Raw genomic sequence first — 12,891 nt, forward strand, 5'->3', positions numbered from 1 at the left:
AAATCCTAATTTAAAGGTGTGGAGATGGCATATGTCATTTTGATGGAAACTCTTCGGACTATGCCATCTACACAGAAGTAGCTCAGCTAAAAGTGGAGGTGGTCAACTGTTGTTTATATAGCATCCCTAAGATGCGCAGACACGGCCCAGCATGTTAGGAAGGTTACAATATGTTTTTACTGACAGCATATTCCCACTTTACGGGTACGTTTGCAGTGCCTACTTGTAGAACTTCTGTTAGCAATGACAGATGCTGGTGGATTGTCCACTAAGAGTATCTCTTTACCAAAGGGATTCCTTTGCAGAAGCAGTCATTTTGGTGAAGAATCCTCTTTGAGAGTATTTTTAATTTGACCTTTTTTTTCTCCCACCACACTAAAAGAACAGGAACATCCACCATCCACATGCTAACTCAGATCCTTCGTGTTTTTTTTAATTAATAGGGCATTCATTCAGAAGCTGCACAGACATTTTTCAATCTCCACACTCCTGGCTCTTATTATGCCCTGCAGTAGCTCTGTTCTGCTTTCTCTTTGACCAAAGTCAACCCCAAAATTCTGAGAATCTTTTATTTTTCCTAAAACTGCTCTTTTCCTTTTCTTTGTCTCTGTAATTATACATTAATTTATTGAAAGGAGCTTGCTTGTTCACTTGAAAATATGTCCCACTTCGGAACTTGTTCTACGTATATTGTGAAGTTGGCAAGTTAAGATGGACTCTGATTTCTGTGGAGTTGCAGTTCTCTTCAAAACTGGGTATTCCTGGCACTTAAGACAGAAGCCCAGCAAGATTAATTGCAACTGATATTCAATCTAATGAGGTATTTAGAAAGAACACTGAATGCAAGCTTGAATCTAATTATGTACAATTGGCACACATGTTAGCACCCTTGTAAGTCCCTAGTGAACAGTACCCCTGGTAACTAGAGCATGGGTACTAAAGAGGGTCCCCAAGGGCCGCAGCATGTATTATACCACCCTAAGGCCCCCCCTACAAATTGTATACAGACTGCCATTGCATTTATGTGAGGACCTATCTGTATGAGCAGATATGCCCCTGTGATATCTATTTGATTACTAGATATTGCAAGTGAGCAAGGAAGCCATGTTAAGGTATGTGCTGGTCACTGGTCATTACAACTTACATTACAAGTGGCTTTGCTGAAACCTATGGTGTTTGGTATCAAACACCTTGTCTTAATAAATCCATACTGATGCCAGTATTAGATTTATTAGGACCTGCACCCAGAGGGCACCTTAGAAGTACCCCCTGAAAACTTACCAGTCCACCAGTGTGCTGGCAGCCTGCCACCACAGAGGAGTTTGATCCCCTGTAGATGAGAGCCTGTGCTTTCAGAGGCCAGAAACAATGCCAGCTCTGGAAAAAGACGTTATCACCTCCTCCAGCAGGATGGCTAGTAAATCAGCATATCTGGGCTCGAGGCTTCAAAGCCTCTGCCGCCCTTTGATATGCGACCCTGGCTTGCCCTCAGGACCATTTGGCACCAAGACAGACATGAAATTAGCTATGCAAGTAGGCTTGTTGCACTACCAGGATACTCACAGCCCTAAGGTGAGATGCTGGTGTGGTCGATGAAGGAAGGGTTCCATCGTCTTGTTTTTGGTGGAGCTAGGAATTCTGGGACAGGGTTATGCCCACTCCTCACAGGAAGTGGTCATATAGGGGGTGTAGTCACCACATGAGGTAAGTAGCCTGTTGGCTACTACCCTACACTCTCATAAACGCCCCTGAATTCAGTATTTAGGGGGCCCCTGATACCAGGAACTCGGATTTGACTGAAGAAGAAGGACAAAGAAGAGCAGACTAGTGTAAGAATTGAGGACCTGGCTAAGGATTTTGGTGCCAAACCCTGCCTACCTGCTTCAGTCCTGATAGTTGCAAAGACCCGACTCATCCTACAGCTGTGCATCCTCATAAAGCTTGCAGAGGCCTGCCAGAATGTCGTGGCCAGTATCTCCCTTGGAGTGGAGGAACCACTTCCCTGCAGCAGCAGGCATGCACCAACCGCAACTGTCCGGTTCTCCATAGTGCTGACCATTGGGTCCACTGAGGAAACATCTTGCTAGGAAGAGGACCCCGAGTATCTGATAGAGGTTTCTAGTTGCAGATTCCTTACCTTAGGGATTCCCTCAAGCATCAGTCTGGATCCAGAGATTTTTCTCGAACAGTACCCCTGCACGCCGTCAGGTGGCATCGGTTGGCTCCGCATCCGTCGCCGGCATTGCCCGCGCTGGATATGACTTTACATGTGCTATATAGGCGCCACCCTGGCACGCTGACGTCCGTTCTTTTCTTTCCCCACCAGGCAGCGCTGATCCAAACAAGAACTACCCCTCAGTTGTTCTCTGACTGAACTTTTTTCAACTTTTTTTTAAGCTTTTTTGAGTTTTGACACTCCTGGTGCGTTGAGGGATGTCTTCGTGTTAGGTCGGATTCAAGCCCTGCAGATCTTGTCATCGGGTGATGTCCATAATGGATCCGCACCTAGTGTGCTTGTGGTGTCTGAAGCATGACCACGACCCAAAGTCGTGCTCCGAGTGCCGGGCCATGACTCCCAATGCTTTTAGTGAGCGGTCCCTAAAGCTTCTGGCGGCCCTCCACTCAGCTCCGTGTCGTTTCTGATTTCCGTCGAGACAAAGGTCCTGAGTGGTCGAGGAGCCCCCATTCATCTTTGTCCCACTCCAAGTCCTCGGGACAGTCAGGTAAGAGGCACAAGAAGAAGAGAAAGTGTTCTATGACTTCACCACATCTGTCGGCAGATGAGACGAGGGACAGGGAGTGTCAGCGTTCTAGGCCTCTGTCTTCGGAGCCTGTGCCTGGGTCAACTCCAAGTTTCCCTGAGTTTCTGGGAGCCCGAGTGACCCCTGCCCAATTGAGGGAATATTATGAGGCCATACACTACATATTTGAGCAGTCCTAATTGCTGGAGCACCTTGGGCCCGTGTAGTCGGCAGGGACCCCCCTGGTTTCTGCACCAGCAGCCCCCTGCACCAGGAGGCATCCATGGATCCGCTCCGGGATCCGAACCGGCACCAGTTAAATCACCTCATCCTTTCCCAACTCCGGTTCCAAAATCAGTGCTGCCGCCGCCGCCGCCCATACCTACAGGTTGCGTCAACCCTATCCTTATTGCTGACTCTACCACAGAGTCGGATCGGCATCGCATGACACCCACTTCAACTTCAGCAGGGGCCTTGCCCCCTATGTCAGATCCTAATGGGTTGGGGTAAGGTGAAGAATGGGAGGGGTTGCTGGACCCTTTAGAATCCCAGCTACGAGAACCTGAGGACTGGCAGATGGACATGGGTGAGACCAGTGATCTAGACAATTCACCTGACTCTGGCATGTTTTCTCCCCCTTACGTGACTACGGAGGAGGGAGCGTCCTATTCAGTGGTGGTGTGAAGAACGGCCAAGGTCCTCGAGCTACCTTTGGTGGCAGTCAGGACTAACCTTCTGACAGAGGTGCTTTAGGCTGGGGCTTCCTCTTCCGAACCTCTTTTGCCCTTTTAAAGAAGAACTTACAGATGTCCTGCTGGGTACCTGGTCCAAACCCAGCACAGGACAATCGTTCGCCGCCTTAGACCTACTCCTAACGACCCAGCATGCCTGACGCAACCCCCCCCCTGAGAGCTTTGTTATCCAAGCCTTTATGTCCCAGTGCACATCCCCTTCCGCACCCTCATATAGGGAATCCAAGAGGCTGGACCAGCTTGGGTAGAAAATGTTCTCTTCATCCAGTCTGATATTGCGGTCCATGAACACTGCATGCCTTTTGGGGTTTTATACCCATACTTTATGGGACACGGTTGCGTAAGTGCTGCCACAGGTCCCGGAGGAGGCCCGGGCCATTCTCTCCCCAGCTGATGCTGACAGGAGAGATGCAGCTAACTTCACAGTCTGATGTGGGCTGGACACGACCAACTCACTGGGCAGAGTGGTTGCATTGTTGGTGGCTTTGAAGCGCCAAATCTGGTTGAGGACGTCTGGCTTTTTGGGGGATGTCCAATCCACCGTTATAGATATACCCTTTGATGGCACCTGTCTCATTGGAGACAAAGCAGACCCAGTGCTAGTGCACTTCAAGGATTCTTGTGCCATGGCTAAGTCCTTGGGCCTTGCAGCTGCCCCTAGCCCCCTTCAGTCTGCTTTTCCCCCCTTTTGTGGCTATGGAAGGGGCGTCCCATCATGTCCATTCCCCTCCAGCCACCGTGCTACTCATGCTGCCCAGCCTCTGCATGGCCGGCGACGTGAGATCCACCATCCTTGTTGATCCTGGAGCCAGAGGTCTGGCCAGTCCACCGCTCCTCACCTCTGCAGCGACCTCCAAAATGACCTAATCTGACACTTCCCGCCAGGGGTCAGACGGAGGGTGGATTTGCCATCACCTCCCCTGCTGGCAGTCCATCTCGTCAGACAGGTTGGTTTTGCAAATAATCCAAAGGGGCTACTCCCTCCCCTTCATGAATACCCCTCCATCCATGCCACCATCCTACAATCAGATGACGGAGGATCACCTGGAACTTCTCCACGAGGAGGTTACAGCTCTCTTGGCAAAGGAGCTGTAGAGAAGGATCCATGTGCCAGAAGTAGGTTGTGGTGGTTATTCCCGCTACTTTCTGGTGCCCAAAAAGTAAAAGGGTCTGCGCCCTCTCCTAGACCTTCGGCCCCTCTATCTCTTCCTCAGGAAGGAGAAGTTCAAAATGTTCACTCTGGCTTAGGTCTTGTCTGCCCTGGGCCCAGAAGACTGGATGGTAGCATTGGACCTGCATCCCCGTCCTGCGTGCCCACAGCGGTTCACTGTGGGCCATGAGCACTTTCAGTTTACTATGCTCCCCTTCGGCCTTACTAGCGCCGCTCAGGTGTTCACCAAGGTGATAGCAGTGGCCGCAGCTCAGGGGTTTCAGTCTTCCTCTACCTCAATGAAAAGCTGTTGTAGGGGGGCTCACCCCATACTGTTGTCTCCCACCTCCAGACTACGATGGAACTCCTGCATTCGCTCGGGTTCACTATCAGCATGCCAAAGTCATACCTGACTCCCTCTTAGACACTCCCTTTCATCTGATCTGTTCTGGACACAGTGCAGTTTTGGGCTTATCCTCCCAAGCAGAGAGTCCAGGATATTCAGACCAATGTTTCGGCCTCTATCCTGGATTTTGGTGAGAAAGACTCTGATCTTGCTGGGCATCCTGTTGGTAACACATGCCAGATGGCATATGCAGGCTCTGCAGTGGAACTTGAAGTTCCAGTGGACGCAGCATCATGGAAATCTCGCCGACATGGTCCAGATCTCAGAGGGAACTGCACAAGATCTGCAGTGGTGGCTAACGAATCAAAGTTGGGTCAGAGAAACATACCTCTCCCTTCCCCAACCAGACCTGACAGTAGTGACAAATGCTTCACTCCTGGGATGGGGTGGCCACCAGGGAGAGGTGGAGAGCAGAGTCATCTAGTCTCAGGTGGAGTCGAGACTCCACATCAATCTTTTGGAGCTCCGGGCAATCAGACTGGTATTGAAAGCATTTCTTTCCTCTCTCAAGGAGAAAATAGTGCAGGTGTTCATGGACAACACCACCGCCATGTGGTACTGCATCAAACAGCGTGGATTGGGTGTGGATCCTTTGCGCCTTTGGACGTGGCTAAAACGTCAGGGCATTTCCCTGGTGGTTCAGCACCTAGTGGGCTCTCTGAACACCAGAGCGGATTAACTCAGCCGACAGTGCCTGGTCGATCATGAATGGTGTGTCCATCTGGAGTTAGTGCAAGGTCTCTTCCAGCAGTGGGGAGAACCTTGATTAGATATGTTCACTTCCGCAAAGAACGCTCCATGTTTTACGTGTTAGAGTTACCAAAGCGGCACTCACTCAGCAACGCTTTTCATCTCAAGGCCTCCTGTATGCCTTTCCGCCCATACCACTATTACCCAGAGTTATCAAGAAGATCAAGACGGACCTGGCCAAGGTGTTTCTTTCGGCTCCGGACTGGGCACCCTGTGCTGTTGAGCATGATCATTGATCCTCTGATCAGACTGCCCCTTTAGCAGGATATTCTGTCACAGCAGCAGTGGAGGGTGCTCCATCTAAACCTGTCCAGTCCTTTTTGCATGGAGATTGAACAGCGACAGTTGACAGCTTTCGACCTCTGCCTGAAGTCTGTAACATGAAGGGATGCTGCCCGAAGTTTGTAACGTGGAAGGACCCAGCCAGGCGTCTCTCCACCAAAACAGTATACAACTGTCATTGGCATAAATTAGTAGCATGGTGTACAGGCAAGTCTATTGACCTGCTCTCTGCCCCTATTTCTGAGGTCCTCTTTTTTTATACTTTCTTTGGGCCAGCAGGATTCTGCTTTAGGCACCCTCAAAGGTTATCTAGCTGCTATCTCTGCATTTCTGAGATGACTTGATCAACCCTCTTTAAGTCTCCTATTGATACACAGTTCCTTAAAGGCCTCATCCACATGTTTCCTCTCTCCCCATTCATCATGCCCCAATGGGATTTGAACTTGTTGCTGACTCTCCTCATGTGAGCTCCTTTTGAGCTACTACACAATTGTCCTGTCAGGCTCCTGACCTTAAAAACAACTTTCCTTGTGGCTGTTAACTCTGCCTCCAGGGTGAGATGCAAGTATTCTCATTTAAGCCTCCACGTCTCACCATCTATCTTGACAAAGTGGTGCTTTACACTAGGGCTTCATTCCTTCCTAAGGTAGTTACGCCCTTTCATGTAGGCCAATCCATCAACTTGCCTACCTTTTACACATCTCAGCATCCTTCTACGGAAGAGGAGAGACTCTGCCGCCTGTTCCCAGAAAGAACACTGGCATTTTACCTTGATAGTACCAAAGACTTCTGGGTGGATGAGCTACTCTTTATTGGATATGTGGGTGCGAAGAAAGGCCGGGCAGTGCAGAAAAGAACCATCTCCAGATGAGTTGTTCTCTATTAGAATGTGCTATGCGTTAGAAGAGGGTATAGTCCTCAACAACCTTCTCAAGATCACTTGACTAAAAAACGTCTGCTTGAAGCTATTTTCCTTGGCATTGAGTAAGCTATGTGATAACCGGGTTTTGGGAGTGCACACCTAATCAAAAATACTGTATACTAACAAGTATTGGCAATTTTCCTCTGAAAATGAATACACCAAAGTGCCACTTGGCTCACTTAGAGGTGTTTTTTGGATTTTAAACTGTGATATTAACCTCACACAACTAAACTACCCCTTTTCCTGGAAGGCATTTGTATATAAGTTCAGATATGGATACTCCCTACAAATAGCTTTTGTTCAAAATGGTGCAATTCAAGTGTGTGGTAATTGATGTATGTCCAGCCTGCAAAGGGGAGAATTAATCTGTGCCTCACTGTTTTCTGCAAAGTTTATGAGCCCCCATCCCTCATAAGAAACAGCTACTTCCAGTTTGCATGTGTCTCAGGGTGTAACATTATCTGATTGCACAGAGAGTTCTTAGATCGGACACCAGTGAGGTGATTGTTCATTGCTTAGCACAGTTTGTATATGCTGTATGGGTTATGGGAAAGATAGTTGAGGAAGATTAGCTGGGGAATCTCTCTATAGATTGTACTGGATTATTTTGATATCAGATTTTAAATGTGTTTTATACTTTGTCATATTAATTATTTAATTGTTTAAGTAGGCAATTAATTTTGTTGCAGTATGTTTTAAGGAGTTTAACCTTGTATGAACTAAATGTAAAACAGCCAATCACAACATAAAAGGCATGGTAAATATAAATAGCATAACTTAGAACCTCACTTTTATTGTAATACAAGACAGTTTGTTGCAGCCTAAGAACTGTCACTCCAAAGAATGCTTATCCTGGTAGGTATCCATCAGATTGCATGTTGAAATCAATTTCCCCCTCTATGAAGTGAACCTAAACTGAATGCGTTGTCAATATACTTGTTAAATTTGTGCATTACACAGCCTCTTCTAATCTGTTAAAGCTATTATGTTTTTCTTTATTTTTTCAGCTGGAGACAGAAAGGTATATGAAAGAATATTGGACTACAATAAAATCATTGAAGCACTTTCTCTTCCTCGCATCATCCCAGACACAAATCCTTATCGGTCCAATTCATGTGAGTAACTGCAAGTACAAATACTGCTAGTGTTCTCCATCATGTTGTTGAATCATTGCTGTTCTCTATCGCTCACCCATGGGTAGAGCTCTCACACTGCCCACCTGAGACTCTAGCCTTGCACTCCAGCACAATATATGGTGTAAGAATAACAACTCTGACCTGTCCCATTCTGGAAACACTGAATTTTTATATCTATAACTCATTCCCCCTTATGTCTCTTCAGCTGATGTAACAACGCGATTTGATGAGGTCTTTTGGTTTGGGGACTTCAATTTCCGGCTAAGCAAGGACCGTCAGGCAGTGAATGCAATCATCGAGTGCTGCCTAGAAACTGATGTGTCTCAGCTACTGCAGTATGATCAGCTTATTCAAGAAATGAGGCAAGGTGAGTGAAGCAATTGATGGCAGTGACCCTGATCACTTTGTACTGCTTTCATAACACAGGTTGAGTTACAGTGAGACCAGTCAGGAGATCCATGTTTTTCATTTCTTCCATGGCTGATTGTTTATAAAACATAATTTAAATGCAAGGGAAAAGGAGACAAACATGCAGTTTGCGAAGACAAAATTCAGCTACTGGAAAGCTGAAAATATACTTGCTCCTTTGATTGAGTCAGCGTATACTAACTTAAAATCTTACAGCATCTGTCACTCCACAGTCTCAGTTACTTTTGGAACACTGATGTGGATCACTACTGTACTATATTTTACCAAATATTACTTGATGTCACTTTGGCTGCATTTAGAATGTGACGATTTATGTTATATAATTAAGTGAGAGAATTAAAGAGGAGAAGTAACTTGGAAGGCCCTCCTGCTTAAACATAAAGCTAGTGTTTTGGGAATTACTTTTTGCAGACTGCTGCATAAAGCTGACTATGTAGGTTTCCAAACTTCATCCAGGAGAGCAAAATGTTTGTTTGATGGAACCACACATGCTGGAACCACGCATGCCTAAACAATGCAGTCAGAACAACGACTGCGTTGTTTCCACACATGCCTTTACCACTCACACCATTACAACGAATTTCTGTTGTAAAAGCATGCCTAGTAAAGGCATGTATGGAAACGGCATGTGTGGTTCTACCATAGAACCCCTCCACCCGCCCTGAGGCCCAATACTACCTCCACCTCTAATACCTAAACTACCACGACCCCCCACCCTAAAAAAAATGTATCCCAACACCCCCACCCTCACCCCTATAAAATAAAGTACCCTGAGCCCCCCAACCACCCTAAACCTAAAAAACAAATACTCGGACCCCAACCCTATAAAAGTAAACAACCCTACACCCCCACCCGCCCTGAGCCCTAAAAAAATAAAATAAAAATAAAATAAAAACTTTCCTGGCTCCCCACTCCTAAAAATTCTATAGTCCGACCCCCTCACCTGAGCCCTAAAACCTTGCCTCATAATAAGTAAACTACCCCGAGCCGCCCCCACCCTAATCACTTAAAAAAGACAAATAAACTATCCCAACCACCCCCACTCATCCCCTAAGACTGGGGTCTTCAAACTGGGGGGGTGGACCCACTACAGGGGCCTCAAATAATCCTGGGGAGGGTGGGGGGAGCAGCTCTGGCCAAAAGAAGGGTTATGCAGATAATAGTGCTTTGTGTTAAGCAGAATTTTTGTAAAAAGGTAACTGAACTTAACTGAAAGTTTAAATAAGTGTAGGCTTATTTAAACATTGCCAACTTAATAGAATAGTTATGAAACATTTTGAGGAGGGCCCGATGATTTATTTTTTTCCCCATTGAGGGCGCAGCATTAACAAGTTTGAAAACCACTTCCCTAAGAACTAAATTAGTCCGAACCACCACCCACCCCGAGCCATAAAAAAAAATACCCCCCCCCAAAAACTAAAGATAAAGTACCCTGACACTCCCCACCCATCCTAAGCCCTAAATCCGCCCCACCGCTAAAAACAACCCACTTACCTCACCACGTCCTCTCCTGATCATTCCCCCCCTCTGTCCTCCCTCCCTTTCTTAAACCTTCCCACGCCCTTTTAAAAATAAGCTACCCGCACCCACCCTAGATAAATAAAAATATTCAAACCCTCCGCCCCCTAAAACAAAAAATTAGCCAGTCCCCCACCCACCCCAATCCCCTAATCCACCACCACCCCTGCCCCAGCCCCACTTATTTCACTGTGTCACTCCCGCCCCTAGCCCAACCCTCCACCCTAATTCCTTAAAAAAAATACCCAAACCCCCACCACTTCTTCAAAAAAATAGCCCACCCCTATCCCTTAATCCACCCCCACCCCTGCCCCACTTACCTCACCTCGTCCTCTTCCTAACAAAGCATGGCTGTTTCTGTGCCTTAACCATGCATATGCGTATTCAGCACATGCGTGGCACAGAAACAGAAACACATGGTTAAGGGCGTTTCCCAGCCAGAGCTAGGCAATATTTTTAGACTATTCATTTAATATAGGGTGATAGCTTTTCAAAGTAAACTTCGCTGCAAAGATACGTTTTGTAACAGGTTTGCCTATAACAAGCCGACTCAGCCTTCTAGCCGTCTAATGTTAATACAGTGAACACCATGAAAACTGCTTCACAGTGCATGAGTACTGTACAAAACAAATGTTATGAAATCCATGTACTTACAATAAAATGTAACTAAGAACTATTAACAGCCTTTGGCTCTGGCTCTTGGTGGAAACCACTGCACTAAACATATCCACAACAACTTAACAGCACTGCTATAATTTGTTTTTGTTTATTAGATAATGAGGGTCATGCAGTCCTGTACTATATGAAAAAAGCCCACTGCTTCTGTGACACATCTGGAATATATGCGCAAGACACGTAGTTACATGTTGCGGAGACTGCACAATATGAGATGTGTGGTATACAATTTTTAAATCACAGTAACTTAAACCGGGTTTGCTTTAGACCTTGGCCATTTATTGTAACAAAGCTCCCCATTCATTGTTGGACCGTTCTTTCTGTAAGTCCACCTCCCATTTAGTTTTCAGTGTCTTCAGATATACTGAGTCTGTAACCTTACTAATCTTGTATAGTTGGGTCAGTACCTTCTTGGTACCTCCTAGCGACAGTAAAGTTTGGAGTACCTTGTAAGTAGACAGGTTAGGTGGTTCCACAACCTCAGGTTAGTTTTGTCGTCTTAGTCAGTGAAGCATGCATCATAAATTGGCCTCTTGCTACATTGTATTGTATTCCTACCTGTGTTCCATGAATTGACAACTGTCGGTGTACAGGTCTCCTGCATGTGTTGGACCTTACTCATCCAGGGAATCATATGTGCTACTTTGTTTCTGTTTTCAGCAAAACAAAATTGAGGAGAGCACGATAGGGGAATTTGGGTATGTATGGTTACTCCAGTTTTGGAACTTTCATAGATTCACATGCTTGAATCATTCTCCGTCATCGAGATGGGAGCCCCCGGTACATTTAACCAAGCAGTGGTGACATAGATACAACCTAAGGGCCATAGGCCTCTTAATTTAACAATCTATCAGAGCCACTTTAAGAAAAAGGACTAAACTTGAGCATCCACCAATCAGAAGACACCACCCTCTAGAATCCTCCTGAGAATAGCTCCAATACCTCAGATTTTCTACTGCACGTCGTGCTAGGGAGTCTCCTCAGAGCTCTGCTCTTTCATCACACTTTTGGATTAACTCTAAGCTGATTTTCTTCTACTAAACCTGTTTTGACTGATTGTGGGTAAGGCCTCTACAGCATGTCTGACAAGAAAAAGAAAGGTTTATTCAGAGCCTGCAAGACCTGTGGCAATAACAGACTACACTCTGAAGACCCTCATCAGGACTGCATATACTGCCTCTATCCAGACCACTTAGCTAAGGACTGTAAAGTTTGTGGTACCTTTTCTTTTAAGACTCTGAAGGATAGAGAAGGCAGATCATTGATATGGCTGCAAAAACATAAGTCCAGAGATAATCCAGTCTCTGACTCAGATAGTGATGACTCCTCAACATCGTCCAAAAAGTCATCAAAAAGGGCTAGATCACATTCAAGATCTTCTTCAGAGCAAACAAGAAAAGCTCACAAAAAGACCACCTCAGGGTCTTACAAGGGCCGCAGCCCTTCCTCTTCACCTCATACATTCTCAAAGAGGTCATGCCAGTAGCTCTGAAAGACACAAAAAGTAATCTTCTGTACCTCCATCTGTGTCTGCTGCACCTTTCAAAAGGCCCTCATCTGCTCCTGGGGCAAAGACTATACCGTCGACGACAGTCTCATCGTCGACTAAGACATCAGTGACTGTCTTTTCACCGTTGACGACAGATTCCACTTTTTTAGCGCCGACGGCAGTTCTGACGACAACATTGTCGACGACGAGCATCCCACCGTCGATGAGGACAGTGTCGACGTCATCGTCGACGAGGATCTACACGTCATCATCGTCGACGGCAGTAACAATGGGGTCCGCATTGCCGCCGTCATCGACAGTAGACTCTTCATTAAGGCTGTCGACGATTAAGATCTCTATGTGTTCGTCGTCGACACCACCCACAGCAACACCTTTGACGAGAGAAAAACAGCACAGAAGCCAGGAAAAACTTACCCCGCAGCATACTTGACCTAGTAAAGTAACCCCTCTCATGCCAGTACAACTGCTGGAGGGGGATGAAGAGTCAGACAAAGAGGGACCATTTGGAACAGCACATAGCCCCTCACAGTTAAATGTGAAGTATCAAGTGGAGGATGATGAGTATGGCGAGACCTATGACCCGCAGTACTATGTAGGGGATCAGTCATACCAGGAGTCGT

General features: G+C 46.4%; 1 protein-coding gene across 2 annotated transcripts in view; it reads left to right on the forward strand.

Annotated features, from left to right (window-relative positions):
* The window catches only part of INPP5E (inositol polyphosphate-5-phosphatase E), a 238,358-nt gene that overhangs the window by 115,298 nt on the left and 110,169 nt on the right, over positions 1–12,891 (forward strand). For both annotated transcript variants that reach the window (XM_069241603.1, XM_069241604.1), the window contains exons 7-8: positions 8,011–8,118; positions 8,345–8,506. In XM_069241603.1, the coding sequence (XP_069097704.1) occupies positions 8,011–8,118; positions 8,345–8,506 (270 nt within the window). The remainder of the gene's footprint in view (positions 1–8,010; positions 8,119–8,344; positions 8,507–12,891) is intronic.

This window comes from Pleurodeles waltl, chromosome 6, assembly GCF_031143425.1.
Source record: "Pleurodeles waltl isolate 20211129_DDA chromosome 6, aPleWal1.hap1.20221129, whole genome shotgun sequence".
Taxonomy (NCBI): domain Eukaryota; kingdom Metazoa; phylum Chordata; class Amphibia; order Caudata; family Salamandridae; genus Pleurodeles; species Pleurodeles waltl.